Genomic DNA, 22050 nt, shown 5'->3' on the forward strand with positions numbered 1-22050 from the left:
TACATCATGCGTGTTATTCAAAAGTTTCTGCAATTTCATTAGCTCTATCATCGGATAGAAGGATTAATCCAAAGCTATAATTTCGTTATCGAAGATCGTGTATTTCACTTCTCTAGGACATCTCATTTATAAAAATACGGTAGTAACTGTTCTAAATTTATCAGAAAAACTCACGTATCGAGCTATCTTAAAAGAATCGCACTCTTTAGAAGATTAAATGGATGAAACGTAATGTGTATATTTCGATAACATCTGTGTTAATACTATCGATTCGATCTAATTTGTTTGACACGCGACCGAAGAGAGATGCGAACGTTTGGAGAGGCTCGATGCCGCGATATTAAGATATCGTAATAACCATTGTAATTGTAGATTTTGCAATAAATTACACGGCCAACAATCCATTCAAACTGCCATTCTTTTCACGTCTTTGTTGTTCCTTGTATATAGTAACAATACCTGGATACATTGAATGTTATCGATCATATATCTCAACCGTTCTTATAAGTAGACTAAAATGTTGCAAAATTTTTTATACGTTGCCCCCCCCCCAAAGCATTCGGTTACTTTTGCATATTATATTTGTGTATTTTGTGGCAGTATAATTCAGCAGAATTGCAACTTAATTTTTCTCCAAGGTTCTCTTTCCTGTGTACAATCTAACATTGCCACGATGGGGCAAAGTTTCAGTTACCGATAAGTCACGCGGAACTTATTTTATAAATTACGATATTTTTTCAATTTATTGCAAATACGAATGTAAACTATTACTTATCTTATCTAATATTTCAGCTATTTCTAGATTGTTGAACAAGGATCTCGATTAAAGCTTTAATAGATCGAATGTTACTGATTATCTGTACTTTAGTTCGTTAAAAAATCAAAGATACCATTTTGAAATTCTGCAAACCATTTCCCGTGATTTGTCGTAGTTGAAACACGTTCACTGTACGCTTCACGATTATTTTTAGTCGCGTCTGTAGCTGTATTATCTCTGTTAAACTTATTACGCAAAAATTCGACTAGAAAACAGGTTTAATAGGTCTGTATTGGAATAATCAAACGTGCGCGTGCGACGCGATCGATGCTGGCCTTCTAATATCTTTCTTTGTCCCTGACTTTGAATGTTGTTTCAGGTGTTTCAGGTGTTTCAGGTGTTTGCGCGTATACTGTTTGCGAAATTTACGTAATTACGAGGTAATAGCCTTTCGCGATTACTGTTTCGTTTTATAGTAGGTGATAAAGCGTGGCTCGCATGAGCGCAACAACGCGTTACATGATTACTTACTTTCTCTGATCATGCAATACGAGCTAGAAAACTAGACTGGATACGATATCTTGGACAGTGACATCGTACGTGATGGTTTTCTAAAAATATACGTTATCGGTGGTGATAATGATTTGTGAGATTTTAAAATTTAATAATATTCAAAAGCAATCTTTTAACGAAACGGTGGTTCGTTGACTGCCACACACCGGATGCGCTATCTAATCTCTATCCGGACCATTTATTATTACGTAGATGCGTACGGAATGTTTACTCCGTGTTTTCTATGCGATATTCTAAAGATCTATCATGATTCCTTTCAAGTTCAGATTTACAGCTTCCTTTCTCTTCCTTGCAGAACGTGGGTACAAATTAAACAATGCTTCGCACCACACTTTTTTTTCCCATTGAATTTTTCCTTTTTCATAGAAACGCGTAGAACGCTAACGTTGCTTCGTTGATTAACATCTTCTCAACGAAGATACTTGCTATGTTCCATCTAGTTTACACGTTCCCTAGCACAAACGATTGCAGCAAAATGTTCCCTACGTTTAGCATTGTAGTCTACGTTTCAAAAAAAGATAATAAGCGTTTTTTCTGATCATTGATTCATCGATAATTTGAGCGAGTTAAACTCACATACTGTTCCTATAAATCGACCGAAGTCTTTGGATATTTATGACACTTATGTATCCGATATTGGTAGCGGACGTGTTAACGTGATCAACGTTATTGCAAAGTAACAAATTTAGAAATCTAACAATTCGAAAATTTTGAGAACCTTAAGATCTGACAATTTGAAACTTTGTGAGATGGAATGTTCGTCGACGCAATATTGGTCCTTAGTCGATTAATAAAGGATTGTTGGAGAAATTGCCTTTAAACGGCTTTTATGCTGTGCAATCGATATTTGAATCGAAGCGATTCGTGTCAATGTCGGCAATAGGAATTAGTTTCGTTCGCTCGATTTACGGACACTTGAAACGATATTGGCAATCGATTGTCATATCTGCGATTTGCGGTCACTCAATGGAGTGACAAATACCAATATAAAAACAGAGTGGAAAAACACGAATTGTGCAAGGCGAACTGGTTTTTTCTATTTGTCAGGATACCGAAGGTGTCGTTACGCTGAGAGCACTGTTGCCGGAGGGTAATGCGCTTGGTGAGCGGAAGTGAGAAGCTCCGGGCGGCCTTTTCTTTCTTCGGCCCTTGGTCCTGTTCCGCCGGCTGTTTCCACTCGTTCTCCAACAAGTCAACCACTGCTTGGAAGCAGAGGGGACGAATACAGTTCGGGGCGTCCTTCTGGATCTCGGAGGAGGAGGCGTCGAAGGCGTGGAAGAGCGAGCAGGGCAGAGAAACAGCAACAACAGCCAGCAGGGAGCGCCTCGTCCAGTACGGCGCTCTTCTAACGGCGACAGGAGGGAGTTATGGTGTCTCGTACATGCGATGACTGTGGCTGCAGCCGTGGCACTGTGGCATCGTGCCCACCTTTACAAGGCGATCGCCTGCGTCGTCCTCGCTCTTATTGCCATTCAGTATTTACTTAGTGGCGTGATCGATCGTCGCTCCATAGAGACGATTTTCACCATTAACGCTACCAGGTATGTACGTCACATGTTTCCCATGATAATTAGACCGCGAAAGCTTATGCAAATTTTTACAGAGATGCATCGCAATGGATTGATCAATAATTCTGTATATTTGTTGCATATACACTATACACAGGCTCACGAAACCACTCGAACTATCGTCTTTCGATGCTAAAACTTTGTCGTTTCTACTTCCTAAAAATTGAATCGTATGATTTGCTTTAATCCTTCGATTTAATTGTAGGAGAGATTTTTTCATTGCATCAGTTTTTAATTTCTTCTCAAGGAGCGAGAAGAAGGGGGAGAAGCAGAACGAAAGACTACAGCGCTGTTTAGGCAACTTTTTAAGACGAACAGTTAGCGAAATTTGTAACGAGAGGTCTGCAAATTAGAAATGTTCCGAAAGAATCCAAATTAATAAAATAAAAAGTTGCGAGACGCTAGAGACATTTTGAAATTAACATAGAATCTCATACATGGGGTATGTCGATGGAATTACGAGAAAGGTTTGAACATTTTATTTCCGGGCGAAAATTATATCAAATTACCATGATTATGTAATGGGAACCGACAAGTTCGGTTTGCTCGCATCCAAGTAAATTCCCGAGAAAATTCGTCATTTCGTCCAATCTGCACGAATATTCTAGAAGCGTACGTGATCTCGTTATTTCGTTAGTGGTCATTTAGATTGTCCGTTTGCGGAAGCTACTGACTAACGATCCTTTAACATTCGTATTCTCCGGAGTTGCAGTTTCACGGATTTACTCGGCACCGCAAAATTCAAGACGAGTTTCAGACGATTAAACCAGTACGATGAAAAGAGAGAGAAGAAAAATGTTTCTGCGACGAACGAACCCGTCTAAAGAAACAGAACTCTGGGGGATGATGCACCTCTTTTTTTGGTTATAAAATACAGAATATCCTGAGGGCAGTAACGCGTCGCTTTGAACTTTACCGCGTAAAATAGTTTGCCGTCTGTTGGAAGAGTGTACCCAGCGCGGCGTGCAGATATCAGCGAGAAAAATGAGAATGAAACGAAAGGAAGCAAATGCAGTTTCAATTCGCTGGTTGTTCGCGTACATACGTTTCTTTTACCGGTCAAAGGTTAAAATACAACGATACAAAATTATATCCTTGAAGTTGGATTTACTCCTTGCAACGATCACTTGTCGTCAAAGTGAAAAACATATATATGTGTATACCAGTACTTTAATGGGTTGTTTCTCTTCGACCAACAACATTTACTTCCTTTTATACATAGCATATCATACTCTGAATATTTTCGTTATTCACTGTATCACGATGTAATACGTGTAATTAAAAATATTTGAGCGTTAACTTGTCAGATTAATTGCTACTTTCACAAAGTTAAAACATTACCTCATAATAGGTAGGAAGGGGCGTTCTGAAGAATGGCATTCTCGATGCGTTAACAATTTGTAACGCGTTACGAAACGATCGTTCATTTCGCGTAGAGAACACACGATTTTCCCTGGATTAACGCGACACGTATCGTGTCACAGTGCACAGGTCGCAGATACGATCCCTCGTATCGCGTAGCGCCTCGTACATGCAAACAAGCAATCATTTGAATAGCTAGCTAGCCATTCCACGGACGTACGATTCTGCATCTAATCGCGCTGACATTCGCTGTTACTGTTAGTTGCGATCAAGCTCTAGCTTGTCACTCTATGTCTCGCATATTATTCCCATATTTCTCCGTGGTACATATTGTTAATTCGATACCCTATTGTCAAGAAATGTCGTCATTGCCTCGGACGTCATGACCATACCATTATTTGTATGTGCACACCTGCGCCTCCTTTTTTGGTTGGAATATCATTAGTAGAAGTAGTGCTTCCGAGAAACGTAATTTTTTTTTAACCTGGCCATATTTAGCTCCGGTAGGAGAACCGGAGTTTCCGATTTTTCTTACAAACAAACAATCTTTGCAGTTATTAATTCTTTTGAAATGCGAATACAGAAATCAAACAGTTACCTACGAACTTTTATTAGACGTTTCCTTTTAGTTAGGTATCGACCAATAAGAACTTCCGTTGCTTCAGAACACTCAGCACGTCGAATGTTTCCTTATAGAGTCGTTCAGGGAAAATATTTGAAGCTTATTTGGAAATTCGCGATAAATTAATCATAATATTTGCTTATATGTTCTATCAGCGCGATACTCACAGATTGCTTCTGAACGTCGAGGGGATTAAAGATTAAAAGTGCAATATTACGGAATTAAATCGAATCTCTTCTATCTCCGATCAATATTGTCTTTTTACTTGAACTTTATATTTCATATTCTAGTAAGATCTTTTTGCAAATATGAATATGATTTTAGAATATTCAAAATATACAAATAATGGAGATACGGGTACGGCATGCTCTGCTATAAAAAGGATATTTCATATTCCCAGCCTCTTCTCTATCTTACAATTGCATCGCTTTAGAACTTGCTGGTGACTTACGACGCGATTCCTCGTAAGCACCCATATTGGCGGATACAACTCCATTTAAATGCAAAATTTCTTCCCAGAGATTCTTGTAACTCTATTAACGCATTTAGCTGTGAAACTCGCAGAGAAACAGTCACCGACTTTGCTATGTTTGGAGTTATATTTGGAACAAAATGTAGCTCTGTTGACCTCGGTTATCGCGACACAACGAAAAATCGGCCAAGCGTTTCACAACGACCACGGGTGCACATGCAATGGAATAACACGCATGCATATGCATGAGAATGCACGTTATTTGGACTTTTCTGCCGATTCCATGGTAAACAACACACACTGTTTAACCCACTAAGGATTAACATTGCATTAACGTAACGTGTCATTTGTAATTTTTTCAGATAATTTACGTTATCGAATTTTATGTTTGAACATCGTGGTCAAAGCAAGGATCATATTTCGTTCAGTCGCTATTTCTTTTTCCATCTCCCACGATTTAATAAAGTTCACGCGACGGTCACGATTTTTCAGGTATTTCTATTAGGGTGACAAATCTGTGAATTATTTACGACTGTGTAAAGTGTTCCGTAAGAAGATGATTTTTCGTGAGAAAATAAATACAGTAACTGGAGTTACTACAAATATTGTAGTTAAGCTCCGGGCAATGTTAGTCTGTACAGTATCCAATAAATTTTTCGCGATTAGATAACCATCTTTTTTCTGATTTGCTATGCAACACGACGCGACCCACCGCTACATCGTTCTACCGGAAATTATCGCGAAAAAAAGAGTACATTGATGTTCAGCGTATCGATTTTTCAACCGATTCACGAACTGCAGTCAATTTTCAAATGCGTTATTGAAACTAGCGACGATCGTTGTTTGCAAATGCGATACACGCGCACGCTGCATATACAGGGTGCGGCCGAAAGTTATGTACAAGTGGGCACGAAGCGATTCCTTATGAAAGAAATTAGAAAAGAATATAAAATACAATTTTTTCCTTCGAAGCAGTTCCAATAGAATTTAACGCAGCCATGTAATTTTCAAATAGAGCCGAAACTGAAAGTCATCTTGGCCGTCGCGTTGCGTCGATTTCTCAAAATTACTGCCGAGGTTCGATCGAATTATTTGTATTTGTAATCGAAAGCTCCCATTGCGTTGAAATAATGTATTCGAAAGAAATTGCTTAAATTATTCGAGTCGTGAAATACCGTAGGCGTCGCGTCGATTCGAGCACTTTTCCGTAGTAATCGTAAGATTCGTCATTGAATTTACCAGGTCAGCGTTGCCAAGTACTAGGATGGAAACCTCGTCGAGATTAGCCGGAGGCTGAGTGGCAGTCGAATTCCGTTAATTTCGAGTCGAAATGCCCCGTTTGCGTCTTATTAGGTTCGCTGGGAAGAGGAGAAACGGTAATCGGTCGCACACAAAGCAATTCGGGTCGATTCGAAAATCTCAGTTGGGAGCGCGACGACGTTATATCAGTTCGGACCGGGTTTCTTCAAGCGGCGATATCACCTTGGCGATTAGACGGGGTTTATCGGTTTCCTAATCGTCGTAGAACGTATTAACGAGCTGAGTGAAATCGGCTTGCAATTAGCAGTCGCACTTTAGCTCACACGGTCTAGGCACAATTGCATTGCACAGTTGTTAATTGGTTCGTTGCGTGTGGAAGATATTCAAACCTGATATGAATCGACGTTCGATCGTGGAATTTTTATGCATTTAGAGATCGAGTGGAATTACCGGTTAGTCGGCTGGCAGCGAGTGGTGTATACGTGCACATTATGTATAGGAATGTTAGGTAGCAAGTTTCTACTCGTTAAACGTAAAATAATATAAGAAAGAACGTAATAAGCTACAGAGTTACAAAACTCGATACTACTCTTTTAGCTAGTAATGCATCGGATAACAGACGATCACTTTTCTGATATCCAATTTCATATATATTCAATACATATTCATATACATATTCGTATTCAAACAAAAACCAAGAAAACTATCAGTTTCTTTAAAAGAATTTGGAAATAGAATCCGGTGTTAGAAAATCGCAATATAATTTTTGCTTAAAATTTATTTTATTTCAGGTACGCGGATCGTACGTACAGGCATCATCCACGAGGGTTGATCATATACGGGCCTGTAACGGTGTCGAGTATATTTGGTAACAACAATGCCACCTCGGCGACCTTGTATTGGGGCGGCAGAGATAATTCCAATTTCTCCAAACTGGAAACTGACTTCTCCACTCGAGATACGTACATCGTTGGAAGTTCGCAGGAATCTTTGACGACAAACTCGACAAACAGTACCGTGGTACCGCGATGTCCGCTTATTCCACCGAATCTTGGTAAATTTTTCTCCGTTTTAGCGAGGCGTTTCTCAACGATCTTTAGCGAAATTTTTCACGAAAGATAACGACAACGTTACGGAGCGTTCTAAAAATAGAAACAACAATATCCCATAGAAAGGGAATAAAATGATGACGAATATCATGGAGAAAAAGCTCGTTTCACAAAGGCACTCGGATACAGCCTCTGCGTGCTCATTGATTCATTCTACTCGCCGATATGCTCGTGGAATTTTCTTGCCTAGAAGGAACACAGTGACGCCGCAAGAAATATTCCCTTACTTGTCTTATGTTTAGATTCCCAATGCTATACAGGGTGAATGTAAAATTTCTAGCATCCACCGTGTCATTCCTGCATTATTTATCACTTAGATAGTTTTCCACTGGCAGTTCCATCAGGCTTAAATAGAAACTATACAGTTCTATGTTATATCTACAGATGTGCTAACGATATAAAAATGTTTACATTTAACAAAAAGTTATATATCAACGTTCAAAAGTATCTGTCTTAAAAGATCGGCGTTAACATTGCATTGGATATTAACAGTGGGCCCATTGACCGTTATCAAGTCTCCTCCGGAGTTGGCAGAGATGGAAAAGACGTTCACCGAGGTGAAGCCAGGAGGCAAAGGTTGTCCAGCGAATTGTACAGCCAGACATCGAGTAGCCATTATCATTCCGTTTCGCGATCGACCGATACACCTTCAAGCGTTGCTTTACAATCTTCACCCGATGCTGCTTCGCCAACAGATCGACTATCAAATATTCGTGATCGAACAGAAAGGTAAGCGAGCTTTCACAAAAACGTGATTCACCTTCGGTATCCTCGAATCTTGGTCCTTTTTATTTTGTTAATCTATTCGTTACACGGTACAGTACCGTGTAGGACATGTGGCGTGACGACCAACAAACCGCGAGGATTTTTATTTCACGGATGTCGTGATTATTAACAGTAACAACGACCGATCTCTTGGTACAAATTCACTTGGGGAAATACGCGGAGCAGTTACTCGATGTCAAGGTCTTCGAAACACGATGATAATGTTTTATGTAAGAAGACTGAAGCGTAATCTAATTGGAAACGCGCGAACTGTGATAACTGTTGCACGTACCGCATTGCGGTATCGGTAGCATGAGCTCGAGAGAAAGAGGGAGAGAGAGAGAGAGAGAAAGAGAGACGTGCCGATCAGTTCGTTGTACTGTTTCGCACGGTCAAGTTTTGACCAGATTTTGTCGATCACATATCTATTCTAGCCAGCACAGCGACGCCGAAGAATACTCTCACGGGAGAGTAAGTTATAGTACGAGAGTGGTTCGCATTTTGGAAGCATTCGATAGTAACATTATTTTGTATTCACTCGAGGGAAAGTTGGAACGCGAGCGATCTCCGGTAATTGAGCGTCGCTTTCGCGTGCTTGCTCTCAAACGCAATGTTGACTTGTGACAGATAACATATGCGACTCGTGATAGCTTTCCTCTCAGATAGATACTCACCTTTACACAGGTTTAATCCTTTACACTTGAAATGCCAGTTGTGCTAGTATTTTTCCGTTTCGATCCCGAAAGGAACCCGCGCGACATCGTTGAAATCCCACGTCGCGAAACCCGTCAGTTTCGCTGCGACTCGAGCATGACTCGACCGTTGCGAACAAAATCGAGTAGTGGCAGTTACTTTCAGGCGCGATTAGTCATAGCTGTCGTCGATTTGCCATGGTACCGTTAATATAAAATTAATCTTTTCTTCGTCTATTCCCTCTTTGTGGTCGTTGAATTGCGTCAAGCTTGTTGTGCATAGCAATGTTGTACATAGTCATCGTTGCCGTGCAATCGTGACGACATGTTTTCTCGTTATAAAGTCAGCCAAAATCATCGTAAAAAGTCAGAACGTAAAAATTAGTCAATTAGGATTATTAGGAAAACGATTGATCTATCGGAATTTTAGAAAATTAATGTAAGATGTGAAACGATAGCGAAGCTCGAGCTTGTTAACGCAACGATCGTCACTATATTCATGAAACGTCGAACTGTATTAATAGTCTTCCTTGGTGGTGCGGAGAACGCGGGTGTCCATTTGAATCGAATCAAACCTATTGATCGGCGAGCTTCCATTAAACGTAGACCAATCTTCTCGAGGACGCGAACTTTGTTACGCGGACTTATCTAGACGTTCACGTCGACAAACTTGAAAATCGAGTTCTCCCGCTCTCAAGAATCTTCGCCACGATAATAAACCCGCGTACAAACTTAATTTACGTTCATCAGCGTAGAACAGCGCTTACGGATGAACGAATTTCAACGAAAGTACCATCGCTGACCTTCGATGTGCAAAGAATGACAATGAATAACTGAGTCGAAATTAGGTAACGAATCGCCAAAAATGGAATAAAAATCGATCGATCGGTCCGAAGGATCAACGATCACGAAATGATAACAGCCAGCCGAATAGACGAAGAAAAAATTGGTGAAAGAGAAAAGCGTCGTTTCTAGATGCGGTCGACGGTAGGCGTCTCGCCTTTCAGAATCTGTGGCTCTTCTTTACACACGACCCTACAATTTTTCCTTTTGACGCGATCTCACGCGTTATGTTGTTCCTCGGCTGACCTAGATGCAACGACCGCGTCTCCGATGCATCGCACGTGTCCGCTAGCGACAGGGAAACTGTCGATACCTGACAAACATACTTCCATTCAACCTATTTGCATATACGCGAACAAATCACTCGTCTACCGAATTTGGTTCGCGGAGATAGATGACGCATCGTGTGAATGGTCATTCAAAAAATGGGATAATTTCTGGCGTGTAAACGAGAATCGTTTCGCGGTAAAGAGGCATCGTCGATATATTCGTATAAGAATCGATGATTACGTTTTGGCAGAAACTCTTTACGCCTGCGTACGTCTGCAAGATGTTAAAAGAATAGTGGAACGAGCGCAGAGTTGACCGAAGATAGAGCTCACGGCCTACTTTTTCACCAGCTTCTCCAGTCCTCTCGAGACCCCCTGTAAAGAGATAAGATGCGAAACTTTTGATCGAGCTGACTCGTTTTTGAATCGCGTCCTCTGGCCGAGGACTAAGGTACACAAGAGCGTGAATCGTATCTCGTTGGAAAGAAATCAGAAAGCGAAATCGTTCAAAATCTTTCGCTTCGCCTTTGCGAGACGATCGATCGAGTAATTTTCCCCGTTTTCCAGGTAGCGACGCCTTCAATCGCGCGATGCTTATGAACGTAGGATACGTGGAAGCCTTGAAGGAACGACCTTTCGACTGTTTCATTTTTCACGATGTCGACCTACTTCCCGAAGACGATAGAAATCTGTACACGTGCCCGGAACAACCGAGGCACATGTCCGTTGCAGTGGACAAGTTCAAATACAGGTATCGCGCTAACATCGAACCAGATACGTTGCTTCAACTATATATTTCAACTTTGGTTTCTTTCGTCACGCGTGTTGTCGTTGTTCTGTGCAGGCTACCATATGCCGATTTATTCGGCGGCGTGTCGGCGATGTCATGCGAGCAATTTCACCTGGTAAACGGATTCAGCAACGTGTTCTGGGGTTGGGGTGGCGAGGACGACGACATGGCGAATCGAATCAAAGCGCACGGTCTTCATATCTCCCGATATCCAGCGAACGTGGCACGGTATAAGATGCTTACGCACAAGAAGGAGAAGGCTAATCCGAAAAGGTGAGCTGTCGATCGATTGGATCCGGTATTCGCGTAATAATAAAAACTAATAAAAATAACCAACGTTTAATCTTGAATTTCTTCGCTTTACGCAGATACGAGTATCTAAAGACGGGCAAGAAAAGATTCTCCACGGACGGACTGAGCAATCTTCAATACGAGCTGGTCGACAAACAGAAGCCAAAGTTGTACACGTGGCTTCTGATAAAGCTGACGCCTCCGCAGCCTAGCTGATGGCTGTCTTGGATCGGATAGCGACCCGATCTGCTCGAGATCGCTTAAAAAGGATATCCTTTCGATCCAAACGCGAAATGTCGCGGAGTAGGAAACAAGTTACGCTCCGACGACGTGTCGCGTTCTCAACGTAGCAAGGTAAATCTCTTAAAAAGAACGAAAGACGGAAAAAAGGAAAAGAGGCGAAGACACTTTTTTATTGGGTTCGAGGAACATGGAATATTGAAAGAAGTCAGTGTTTCAGCCGCTTTAGGATACCGACGAGTTGGATGAGTTGTTTCTCCCGTGATTTTGTCATCAGCGGCGAATGGGAGAAACGTTGTTACGTGATATATTTTTATTCCTCGTATTTTTTTATCGCAACGATAGATTAAAGACCACGTAGAATGTAGCGTACGAGCTAACGTGCCAAAGGAGAATGAGAATATATGTATGCGTGTGTGTATGCAAGTGTGTACGCGCTACCAAGAGTAAGCGAGAAGGAAAGCGAGAAAATGGCGTAAAGAGAAATAGGAGTGGCAGCTGTGCCATCCTTTCCGGATCCCGCTACTATAGTTATATAGTATACATATGTGTATATGTACACTTTACACGTATGTATCGGTCTATATGCGTACGCGAGTACACACGTACGAACCATAGAAAGCTCGAGGCTTCTTCGACGGCAGGCCGAGTTTCCGGTTGTCCGCTGTGTATCCAGGACAGCTTTGTAAACGACCTTTCAGCCAGTGTCGTAGGTGGCTTCCTTCGAGTTACATACCTATCGCGTACACCTTCCCGCTAGTTTCCCCATTGAATAGGACAAACAGATCCCTTCCTTTGTTTTTCGACATCCCGACGCAATTTCGTTTTAATCGTGCCTTGCGACTTCCTGTGTTACGGACCTATTGCATATCGCGACTGTTGCAAACTCGAATTTTGTCACAAGTTTTGCTCCTTACTAGAAATTCAGGAATATCGGTACGATGGAAATAAAGTCTGTGCTATCGTCTTTACGATTCGCACGGCTTGATTAAGGTACTAACGAACGATCGATTTTCAGTCGTCGTTCGGTGTCACAGCTTACGCGATTTCCAAAGAAACAATAAAATGGAGAAGATTGTCGGAAAACTTGAATATATGTGTTTTTGGTCGTTCGAAGATAAAAAGAAGTCACGTAAACAACGGTCTCTAGCACGAACCACAGACAAAGCATATTTTTATAAGATTCATGCGAAGCTGCGAGATTTAATTATTACGTTACGCTGGTTAATTATGTCGCGAAAGGTTTATTTCCGCGTTAGGGGTTTGTGTAATCGTGTAAACGAACGTGCAACGGAAACGGTACTTAAGCGTATAACGTGAACTAATGTCGGAACCCCGCGTATTCGAGAGCACTCGTCGTTTATACACGTTTCCTCGAAATATGTTAAAAACCGTACACGCGTTTACATATACACGATACACGCATAAACACACATTTGCTACGATACCGCCAAGGCAATTCGCGCGCGCTGCTTCGAAACACGCAATCGTGTATGACAGGTGAAGGAAGCGGTAGAAAAAATTTGATGAAAAAATTCCAGTAAATTTTCGTTCACCTGGAACGAAACTGGGCTGTCGCGGTTGTGTTTTTTAAACGGGGCGTGCGAGAATAAATGCGCGGGCGAAGAAATCAGAAAGAAAGAAAAAAAGAAGGAGAATGAAAAAAGCTTTCGGTCGAATCGAGACACACACAAATACATATCACGTGTAACGTAAAGTGCGCGGTTGGATGGCGTCACACGACGTTCGATCGTTTGGGTTTCGATGCTTAAATCGTTAAGGGTGAGAGTACGGGCTGTGAATAATGCACCTTCCTTGCGGCGACAAAAATCTCGCGGAACAGAATACGAGAACGAGCACGGTAGAATTACGCCAATAGGCAGACGTTTTCTGCGCGTCGCGCCGCTCGTGTTTGTAGAGTGAAACATTGGATACCGGGAGAACAGGTTTCGGAATCGAACACAGGCACGCGGTCCTCTGTACGCTCGGTATGCGCCTCGTTAATCGTTGTTCCTACCGATCGAATTTCAAACGGTGTTACCCGAGATGAGATCGATGTTGCTCGTTTTTCATGGCTATCGAGTGTCCAGCGTTCTTCCTTCTACCGTGCTCTTGACTCTTACTATTTCGAAGAAACTCGTTAACATTAAACGCGAAGTTAACGTTTAAAGGAGAACGATACACGCGAGTCGAGACGATTCCGCTTTATTATAAGGATACTGTGTACAAGGCATTATCGAATAATCGATAATAAGTAACGATAAGAGAATAAGCAAGCGGAAGGTTGGAAGACGTCGGGAAACGTCAATGAGTTTAACCGATTCGTTGAAAACGAACGTCCTTTTTTATTATGATTATTATCATTATTGTTACTATTACTACTATTCTCGCTATTACTATTACTATTTACTACTACTGTCACAACAACAACAACTACTACTACTACTACTATGTACTGCTGTTGTTGCTGCTACCACTATTACCACTATTACTACTATTACTACTACTACTGCGGCTGCTACATACTATGTACTATTTTCTTTCTTGTTTCGATCGTTGTTCCTTCCGAACGGTTCTCCGTTGCAACATTATGTTCACGCACGTCTCGGATGACGATCGAGACAAGACGTTACAAGGAAAGGAATATTTTCGTAGATACACTTCATCGACAAATACGAAAGAAATACAAATTTTGTTGGCTAAACGTTTAATCCGTACTCGGTTATACTCGTCTTGCGCAACTTTGTAAAAGGCACGACGATTGAAACGAAGGGAGTAGCGTAAGCAGATTTTAGCTATTTATACGAGGGTAATGAAGAATGCGGTGTGTAATATACGTACGATTATTCGTAATCCGTCGCTTATATCGAGAACAATTATTAAGGTATCATGGTATTAAGGTGCATATTCGCGAATGAACACGGATACGAGGACGTGGTCGTCGGTGTTAAATCGAAATAGAAACGACGAAATAAATAAGGCGTAGGAAAATGTAACTCGTATCTTCGTGTACGTAATACACGATGTGTTTGCAGTTTATTTGGAAGATTAGAATTTTTCACAAGTTACGCTCGTGATGTATCGAAATAATAAATCCTGTTAAAGCTTCTCCTCGTAAATCTCTCGGGTCTTTTTTCAACGATTGTTTTTAACGTTTTATCTCGTTTTATTTTGTTTTGTAATTATCGCATTTCAAACGTTCCAGAAAGTGGATTTTTTTTTTTTTACAGAGATCTAACCACAAAACTTCACGTATCTTGCCTTTCCCGTAAGATTTCCTGAACCATATTCTCCATGTTCTTGACCGTAAATTTGGCGGCTGCGCTTAAAAATTGTATCATGAAATCGTGATTTAAAAGTCGATGCGCCAAAACAATGTCCTTCTCGTCATTCAGATCCACCTCTCTCAATTCTTCGTATATCGAAGCTAACTTTTCAGGGAAACTCTTACACTTGCCGATAAGTTCCGAGTGTAATACGTTCCATGACAATGCCGCGGCCAGTACAGTCTGAAACGATCGAGCAAAAGAATGAAACTGACCGGACGAACGTGAGTATTTCGATACACTAAAAGTACGGTGGCGAGTTATAAACAGAGAAAGCTGTTTTTGTATTTACAGTGCTTCAAAGTACAAGAAAAATATTTTCAAATTCTATATCATATATTTTGTAAAAATGTAATATAATATATCCTAGTACAATCGAAAAGCTTCCCGAAGAAAAGATCTACAGGCCCATGATAGATATGCAGTCCGAGGCACCTATTATTGTCTCAATTTCAGATGCAATTGACTCTATTTATTATGTTTCACAATCTCCTCCCAGAAAGCTGTTCGATTAGTTGAATTTATCAACAACTATTTCCCTACTTATTTACTTGTCGCTGTACAAAATAAAAAAACTGCAATTGTTCAAAAGTTCCTTACAAGGCAAATATCAAGAGTAAGCCAATGAATGACCACTTCGTGGTCCACTATGAAACTTTTCTGCATACTCTCAGCTGACGCGCGTTCACCAACAACGAACGATTCGAGCGTTGTCACACTCTCAGGTACGACCGGTTCACCAAAAAATTTCAACGCGCTCGTTTCCTCCAGTTCCTGGTCCGAATCTCGATCGATTCTTCTTTGGACCTGATACATCAGATACTCCAGGATCGTCTTCGCAACCTGAAACGTATCGTACTCGTAGATACCCCAAAACTATTTGAATAATATGTACTCTAACACAGAAAATTAGGTAACTCGGAAGTTGGAAAAATTCTGCATCTTTGGCTACGAGTAAAGTATATCATCCGGAACGCAACCCTATCTTTTTTTCGCCATAATTCGGTTTTAAAAAGTGAGATCATCATCATTTGGAAAAAATTCCAAATTTCCTTTTTCGTGAGATATCTAAAAAACGATGAAATCTGTCAGAAAAATGTTTAAATAAAAGTTCACCCGCATAACCATTCCTCGAAAGGAGGATTTTTTCAATGTATGTGTTAAAATACCTCTGGATATACCTCTATTAATAAAAATTGTTACTGTACACGAGCGCGTATTATTAAATAATATCGATCTTAAGATCGGTTCGCTAAAGAAAACTGCTAAAATAATTGGTTTATTTGATTGAAAAAAATGTAACGCGTAGGTCACTGACAAATACGAAAAGGAGGTATATAGAGGTATCTTAACATGTATATTAAAAAAAGATTTCTTTAGGAATGATGATTCCTAAAGAGGGTGGGGATAGCTCGAAGACTATGGATTTTTTTATTCAGTAGACACAATGAAACGATACAACTTCTGTTTAAGCTTGTTTTTATATATCTTCCACTGATGTTGAAACATTTCACGAGAAAGAAAATTTTGAATTTCTTTCGAGAGATGATTTCATTCTTAAAATCGAATTACGACAGGAAAAAAATAAGGTTTTATTACATAAAGAATGACATACTTTATTTGTACCCAATGTTTCAGAATTTTTCAAATTTCCAGCTTGTCTAACCTTCCCCGCAAGTATTAGGTCGTCCTAAAAATTTCTTTTGTTTTATAAGGAAACAATGGATGCACAACATTTTCCGTTTTATATTATTCTGTCGAATTACGTATGATCCATTTTGTTCTATCAAAATAAAGATCACAACGTTCGACAGATTAGGTTTTATGTTTGTATAAAGACGCGTCGTTGTAAAAGACGTGTGTAAAAGAAAGACACTTTTCGGACGGCCTAATATAAATATGTTTTACGATCATGTGGACGTGCAGGAGTAACAATGGTTCAAGAAACCATAAAATTGGAAAAATTAGTTTCGTAACTACGATTAAACTGATTGGAAGGTAATTATTTGTGACACCTACCTCGAGAGGTCCGTCAGGAGACGGTCGTCGAGCCTCTCGAGCCAGTCGCTTCCGCTCTAAAAGTTCTTCGACGTATCTTTCGCCCTCGTGTACATCGGTGCAGACACGGTTGCCTAGAGCCAAGGCCAGCGCTTTTGCAAATCCGTCTCGCGGAGTTTCGTCCTTGCAGAAAGCCAACAGCAGCGCGGTATAGTTAACCGAGTATCGATCTGTCATGTACATCCGACACAGCAGTTCTTTGGCCAACATTCGCCTGAGCGTTTCTTCGGGACTCAAGCAACGCAGCAACGACACGTCGACTTGCGAGCCAGGTCGGCTCGCTCGCATGGAGAAAGTCGCGTCAGTGTCCAATTGGTACAGTTCCTCTTCGTCCAGGTCCTCTGAACGTTTTCGAAACTCGTCGAGACGAAGCTGCTGTACATTGGCACAACCGTCCGTGCATTCGAGAAACCACAGCGACGTCCGACCGTACTGAGCTACAGTCACCACTTCTCTCAACTCAGGATCCTGAATCCTGAAGCGATCCCTGGCTATTAACGTTTCTTGACAGTTCGGAATGGGAAGGTCCATCGCGCAAACGAGAAATTCCCGCCAATCGACGTATTCGACGGAACCGAAAAATCTAGCAAGCAATTTCGAAATTTCGTCCAGTCGAAGTTGGTACCAAGAGCATGGCAGCAACATCGGCTCTCCCTCTTCCTGGCCGTGGCTCGCTAAATCTTGAAAGATATAAACTAGGCTGCGTTCGCATATCATTCCGCTTGGCGCGACTCGTTTAAATATCTCCAACAAGCGCGCGAGGCTGGCTATTTGGAATCGGGAGGACGACGCGATCTCTTCCACGCGCTTCGGCTTCTCTTCTTCGACTTCCATCATGTACACGTTCGATCGGATGACGAATCGGTCACCCTCTAGTAGCAGCTCTGTCTCCAGCACTCTACTCTCCTCGATCGCGAAACAGAACACATTCGCCATGTCGTTCACGCTCTTCATCTCTCGCCAATATCTGTGCGATCGTAAACGATGAAAACGGTAACGGAGTGAGCGCACAAGAACCGTGATTGATAGGCGCCGATCGATAGATTCTTATGTCAACGTTCCGATATTCTCTCTAACTTCTTTCAGTTAAACAACGGCGAAAATTTCGACAAAATGATCGACATAAGAATTAAAGGAGAAAGTAACTATAAAACCACCGATGGTTAACCTGTTTACGATGGCATCGTAAATGCCGTGGAAGGTCCTTTGCAACGTCCCCAACAAGAAAGCGACATCCAGTCGAGCCACGTTCACTATCGAGTCCAGTTTCTCGCGAACTCTTTCTATCTCGTAGGTAATGGCGTAGCGCCATTCCAAAATTAGATCTTGACCCCTCGACGCCATTTTCCCAATGATCGAATCGGACGAATCGGTCGAAAAGTCTTTGTTCTTGGAAATTGCCATCTGTTCTCTTCTAATCGCTTCGTTGCTAGCCGCGAACAACGTTTCCACGATGCTTCTCACATATCGAACGTTTTCTACGATTCTCGTAAACAGGCTGTTGTTCTCCATGAGGTCGATAGTTTTCTGTCTGTCGACGAACGCGTCGTCGATCTCCATTCGAAGAGATTCGCGATCGAGGGCAGGTGGAGCAGCGGCGTATGTTATCGTCGACCGTCTGTCTTTGGTTTTCAGTCTTCCTCTTCCCTTTCGATCAGGCGATTTTTCGACAAAATTCGAAGGTTCAAACGGTGGCTGCTCTTGGAAATCCCGCTGTTCGTTGCCATCGTCGACGTCGTTTTCCCTGTCGTTCGTTTCAATTTCGATTTTATTCAGAACAACCTTCGAAACGCCGATTTCTCGCAGCGGCTTTTTCATCATTCCGAAATAGTAATCTTGCAACAAACGTATCGTGTCGACGCACCGATCGATCTCCGCTTGAACGATGCCGATGTACGTGTTAAACAGAACTACCGCCTCGTAAACAGCCCATTGGTCGTTGACGAATCGCCTCCGTTCCTCCTCAGCTTCGCGTCTTCTCCGATCGCAAATTTCCCAAAGTTCCGTTTGGAAATCTGCCACGCGACGATGCAGCTCGCACTTGACGTCCGCGTCGTTCCGTGCGTCCTCGTCGATCGCGTTGAACGCCTGATGAAATCGATGCAGCAGATCCTGCTTGGTATCAGGTCGTTTAATAAACTCTAGCGCGTTTCTCGTTATGAAATCTGCATATGGAACGATACTCGACGCGTGGATGCTCTTGAGGAGGAGCAATTCCTTTATTTCCTCCACGTAGATCTCTTCCAAGCTCTCCCACAGCCTTGCCAAATTTTCTAGCAACGCGAAAGGCAAAGGTAGGTCGACCCATTGCCAATTGGGTTCACCAGGTCTGGCTGGTCGCGATTCGAACTCCATCTGGAAATCGTCGGATACGAGATCTTGCTTCGCCTCCTCTTCCATGGCGTCGTCGTCCACGTCGGACTCGAGTTGCGCGTACTCTTCCTCGGTTACCAGCCGTCGAACGACGGCCTCCTTCAAGGTCGCGCCACGTTTCGTCTCTCGCTCGAACATATTCAACGCATCGCCGAACAATTCCTCGGAAGGTTTCTTCTGCAACGGGTCGCCTATCGTAAGTCTGGCCAATTTCTTCAAGGTGGCCAAATCGAAGGTGGAATAGTAGAGAATGCGAGCGATCTTGCGAGACGCGTAGAATTTGTCGATCGATGGCGAGTCCTCCTTCAACGTTTCGTAAGTTCGAACTCCTATTTCGAAGTATTTTGGTTGTTGCTTCACTCGAACGAAGAGCGTGGCGAATGTACGACTCGCGGGTTCGGCGTGTAGCTCCGCGCCCGGATCGGGTACCAGCTTTGACTGTCTGTAAAATCGATGGAAAAATGACGGAGTTTACGAAAGCGCGATTTTTTCGATTTACGATTTGTTTCTAATTGCCTGTTTAACGAGTATGGGTCGGACTTGTCTTCGAAGACGATTCTCGGAGTCACAGTCTCGATGTCCTCCATGGTAACGTCGTCGAAATCGAGCAACTTTGGGTCGGGAGGTGGAGCCGAGCCCGTCATCGCTGTCTCCAGTCGCGACATTTGCTCGTAAGTGTTGGGATAATCGAGCAGAACCCAACCTTTCGCGTTCACCAAGCTCTTCAAGTACTCGATCAAGATCTTGGTCGCGAGATCGTCCGTGATCGGTTCGCCCAACGTTAGAAATTCGTAGGCCCACTTACCTGCGTGCATGCGAGAATTCAAGAATCGCGAATCTCTCGGTGCAAAGGAAAAGGGAGTTTGAAAGATTAGATCGCAAAGATTGGATCGAGTGCCTCGCTCGAACCTACCAATGTACGCGGTATCGGTCAATACGGGATCTAAATCGTCGTACGGTATGTTCCTCGGAGTTTGCGTTTGCTTATCGCGAGTGTTCGATTCTTCCTCCATCTCTGACTTGGCCGAAACGGATAACTTTCTCTCGCCAGTCATGCCTTTCCTCGTTGTCGTTCCCGGCGAGGAAGTTGTCCATTTCGAATCTTTACCGAGTCTATCCATCTTGACGCACGAGATTCGCCCTTTTTCGCTCTCCAGTTTCTTAATGACGTCCGCCGTCGCAGCGATTATATTTGAATCGATATACTCCACATCGGACATCTCCTGCTTGTACCTGTCAACGACCACGTGTTTTTAGGTCGTCGGTACCAGTCACGCGGTAGAGCACAATTTCGGCTGAGTGCTTGGACTGCGTGAAATTAGCGTAAACACGAGTCAGAGTGCGCGAATGCCCGATGATAGCGAAAGTACTAAAACTCTAAGAATCTAATATTGATCGAGAAGCATACGGTACAACGAAGTAAGAACTCTCAACGTGTATATTCGTTGTAACGTAATATAGCGAATGATTCGGCGAAGCAGTACTTCGTACCCATCCGTAAAAAAATGTCTAACATACCGTTCGAGACAATAATTAATCGCGTCTTCCATTCTCACAGTCCGAATAGCAGATCGATCGAGCAGCGCTCGAATCAATTCGTAAACCGTGGGGTTTCCTATCCCGAGAACGATCGTCACGTTCTTGAATTTCTGTAGCAAGCTTTGAGATCGATCCACGGGATGAGCATAAAGGAAGTCGAGAAGTCGATGCACGATGTATCCAAGCACCGCGTGTCCCAGCTTGACGAGATCTTGCAATTCTTCGGCCAGCTCCGGCAACGACTCGTTCCAAGGTGGGTTCGTCTCCAAATAATCGTCGAACAGAGCATCTCGCAGCAAATCCATCTTGTCAACCTTCATCCACGTATCCGATTTCAGCAACATTTCGAACTTCTGCTCCGAGGGTTGTTTGTGTTTTCCAATGTAAGGTACTTCTTCGTCGAAGATGGGCTGCGACTTGAGAAACAGCATCTTCCATTCGCTGAGAAGAACGAGCGGTACACAACCGTCGTTTACTCGTCGGTGGTCAGCCACGTTCAACGCGATGCTCGCCAAGTCGTCGACGATGTCTCGGCAAAATCGCCAGTGATTCTCCCGTATCTTTCGTATCTTTTGCATCAAAAGCCTTCGGCGCAATTCGCACATTCTTCGACATTCGATTTCGATGTCTTTCTGTCGCTTGCTCACCAGATCCTGAGCTCTTTCGTAGCTCGCGCGATGCTCCACCTCCTTTGCTTCCACGGTTATGTCCTCGACGACCTTCTGGTTTTCAGCCATTATATTCTTCTGCTCGCGTACCTCGCACAATTTCGTCACGATCTGTTTCTCGTATCTCGACTGATCCAACACTCGCTTCGCGATTTCTTCGTCGAACGTTCTTTCCTGTTTCTCCGCCACTCTCTCCCACAATTCCGACAGCAGCGCTTTCTGCATCTTCGATTTCAGAGCGATAGCAGTTGCTGCGCGCTTGCTACGATTCCTTAACCACTCGACGTACACCCTGGCCATTTCTGGATCATCCGCGATCGCTCTCATCTCCGCAGTCTCTTTTTCTCCTTCTTCTCTTTCTCCTCTTTTCCTCTGTCTCTCCCGTTCGACTTCTTCTTCCACTTCCTTTCCTTTATCCCTTGGCTCGCCTTCTTTGTCCGACTTTTTCCGAACCCGGTGCTGATAAGCAAACC

General features: G+C 42.6%; 2 protein-coding genes across 7 annotated transcripts in view; one reads left to right on the forward strand and one right to left on the reverse strand.

Moving 5' to 3' along the window:
* The window catches only part of LOC126916292 (beta-1,4-N-acetylgalactosaminyltransferase bre-4-like), a 38174-nt gene extending 23442 nt beyond the window's left edge, over positions 1 to 14732 (forward strand). For all 6 annotated transcript variants that reach the window (XM_050721963.1, XM_050721960.1, XM_050721964.1 and 3 more), the window contains 6 exons: positions 2378 to 2871; positions 7406 to 7668; positions 8216 to 8452; positions 10860 to 11043; positions 11137 to 11355; positions 11451 to 14732. In XM_050721963.1, the coding sequence (XP_050577920.1) occupies positions 2717 to 2871; positions 7406 to 7668; positions 8216 to 8452; positions 10860 to 11043; positions 11137 to 11355; positions 11451 to 11589 (1197 nt within the window). In that variant the 5' untranslated portion in view covers positions 2378 to 2716 and the 3' untranslated portion in view covers positions 11590 to 14732. The remainder of the gene's footprint in view (positions 1 to 2377; positions 2872 to 7405; positions 7669 to 8215; positions 8453 to 10859; positions 11044 to 11136; positions 11356 to 11450) is intronic.
* On the reverse strand, positions 12714 to 21912 carry LOC126916304 (sperm flagellar protein 2-like). The gene is made up of 7 exons (XM_050721986.1): positions 20889 to 21912; positions 20284 to 20603; positions 19887 to 20175; positions 18166 to 19812; positions 16959 to 17964; positions 15540 to 15782; positions 12714 to 15122 (listed from the first exon to the last, which is right to left on the reverse strand). The coding sequence occupies exons 1-7, from the start codon at positions 21902 to 21904 to the stop codon at positions 14862 to 14864; spliced, it is 4782 nt and encodes a 1593-aa protein (XP_050577943.1). The 5' UTR covers positions 21905 to 21912; the 3' UTR covers positions 12714 to 14861.
* Between the last annotated feature and the right edge of the window lie 138 nt (positions 21913 to 22050).

Source organism: Bombus affinis, chromosome 5, assembly GCF_024516045.1.
Source record: "Bombus affinis isolate iyBomAffi1 chromosome 5, iyBomAffi1.2, whole genome shotgun sequence".
Taxonomy (NCBI): Eukaryota; Metazoa; Arthropoda; class Insecta; order Hymenoptera; family Apidae; genus Bombus; species Bombus affinis.

What these genes read in the sequence shown, in the direction of transcription:
- LOC126916304 (XM_050721986.1), bottom strand. Translation starts at nt 21,904, where the DNA reads ATGAGAGCGATCGCGGATGATCCAGAAATGGCCAGGGTGTACGTCGAG. An exon ending in GACCCATACTCGTTAAACAG is followed by an intron (nt 19,813 to 19,886) that starts GCAATTAGAAAC and finishes TCGATTTTACAG; the next exon opens with ACAGTCAAAGCTGGTACCCG. An exon ending in TACGATGCCATCGTAAACAG is followed by an intron (nt 17,965 to 18,165) that starts GTTAACCATCGG and finishes ACGATCGCACAG; the next exon opens with ATATTGGCGAGAGATGAAGA.